Source organism: Otolemur garnettii, unplaced genomic scaffold (genome assembly GCF_000181295.1).
Source record: "Otolemur garnettii isolate 467f Iridium unplaced genomic scaffold, OtoGar3 scaffold00116, whole genome shotgun sequence".
Classification (NCBI taxonomy): domain Eukaryota; kingdom Metazoa; phylum Chordata; class Mammalia; order Primates; family Galagidae; genus Otolemur; species Otolemur garnettii.
Genome location: NW_003852511.1, coordinates 40,379 through 41,772, shown reverse-complemented (window position 1 = coordinate 41,772; position 1,394 = coordinate 40,379). Strand labels below are relative to the sequence as shown.

Below are 1,394 nucleotides of genomic sequence, written 5' to 3'. Positions count from 1 at the left end.
TCTGTGCCTCACCCTAACACACAGCACTCTGTTTTGGGAAGTGTGGGCACTACTTGTCATGTGGACTTCACCTCTTTTTAGAGTATGTGTTTAGAGGAGAGCCCAAATGATGACTTGTTCATTGCCAGGCCCTTGACAGTCTTAGCACACAGCAAACATTTTGTGTTTGCTGGAAAAAACATCTTTTTCCAGAGATGTGGCAGCCATGTGAATAAAGTAATTCCATTGTAAGATCTTTGATTCCACTCATTAGCCTTTAGTTGGGGTTTTTGTCCCGGTGACTGATGTATCTGAGATCTTGATTGGTCATCTCAATGTAATCTTGTACCTTGTAATAAATAGCATTGAAGGAGCAGGTGAAGTGCTGCTGCCACCTGCTGGTTGCTAGGACACTGCATCCGCCAGGCTTATGTTTGAATATAAAGTTGTTAACAACCAGATAGAAAAGGGAAGTTTTTCTATGCTCTGAAATGCCGTCCTAGAAAGCGGCTTCTCCTTGAATTTCTAACATTTAAACTTGTCTAGACAGGATTACTTTTCTACCTTTGCTGTGTCAGTAAGTAAATTACGTCAATTTAAGTTAAGAAGAAAACATAATCTTTGAGTTATGTAATATTTATGCATTTGGAACTAGTCATACTGGTTTGAGTAAGGAGGTCTGGCTTTTTTATATCAGAAACTTTTACTTTCCTTTTCGTTTTAGCTTTCCAAGGAATCCCTTCAATCAGTTGATGTCCTCCGAGAGGAAGTTAATGAGATCTTGGATGAAATGAGTCACAAACTACGTCTGGGAGCCATTCGCTTTTTTGCCTTTGCCCTTAGTAAAATATTTAAACAAATTTTCTCAAAGGTGTGTGTAAATGAGGAAGGTATTCAGAAAGTGAGTATTGTTAAGAACAACCTCTTTTTCTTTCCACACAGTTTAGTCAACTCAAGGACACCTCACTTGGGTAGTAAATGCCTGAGCCCAGTTACCAGGCCCCTAGTCTGGGAGTAGAGGGTGTGCCTCTCTGGGGGGTTGGGTGGTTTCCCTTTTAACTTTGTTTTTTTTTTTTAATTTCAGATTAATATGAGGTTGCAAAGGATTAGGTTACAGTGTTTGCTTTTGTTAGGCAAGGTCCCTATTGTAGTTGTGGCCCTCACCCAGGAGGTGCCATATACCCTGATATTGTGCTCATTAGGTGGGATGTACCACCTCTTCCACCCTCTTCCTTTTAACTTTGGACCTACAACCTCCAGACTTAGTCAAGTAACTTAATGTCAAATACTCACCAAAGTTATAAAAGTAATAAATTCTATATATGCTTTACCTAGATTTCCCTACATTTCCTTTATCCTTTTCCCAGTACTCTGGTGTGTTTTTCTTACAATTAAGAAAATGCTGGCTCGGCGCC

The 1,394-nt window shown here is 39.8% G+C and overlaps 1 protein-coding gene across 3 annotated transcripts in view; it reads left to right on the top strand.

Annotated features, from left to right (window-relative positions):
- GNPAT (glyceronephosphate O-acyltransferase) overlaps window positions 1–1,394 on the top strand; it is a 33,790-nt gene that overhangs the window by 16,345 nt on the left and 16,051 nt on the right. For all 3 annotated transcript variants that reach the window (XM_023517651.1, XM_023517652.1, XM_023517653.1), the window contains exon 3: window positions 704–880. In XM_023517651.1, coding sequence (XP_023373419.1) covers window positions 704–880 — 177 coding nt within the window. The remainder of the gene's footprint in view (window positions 1–703; window positions 881–1,394) is intronic.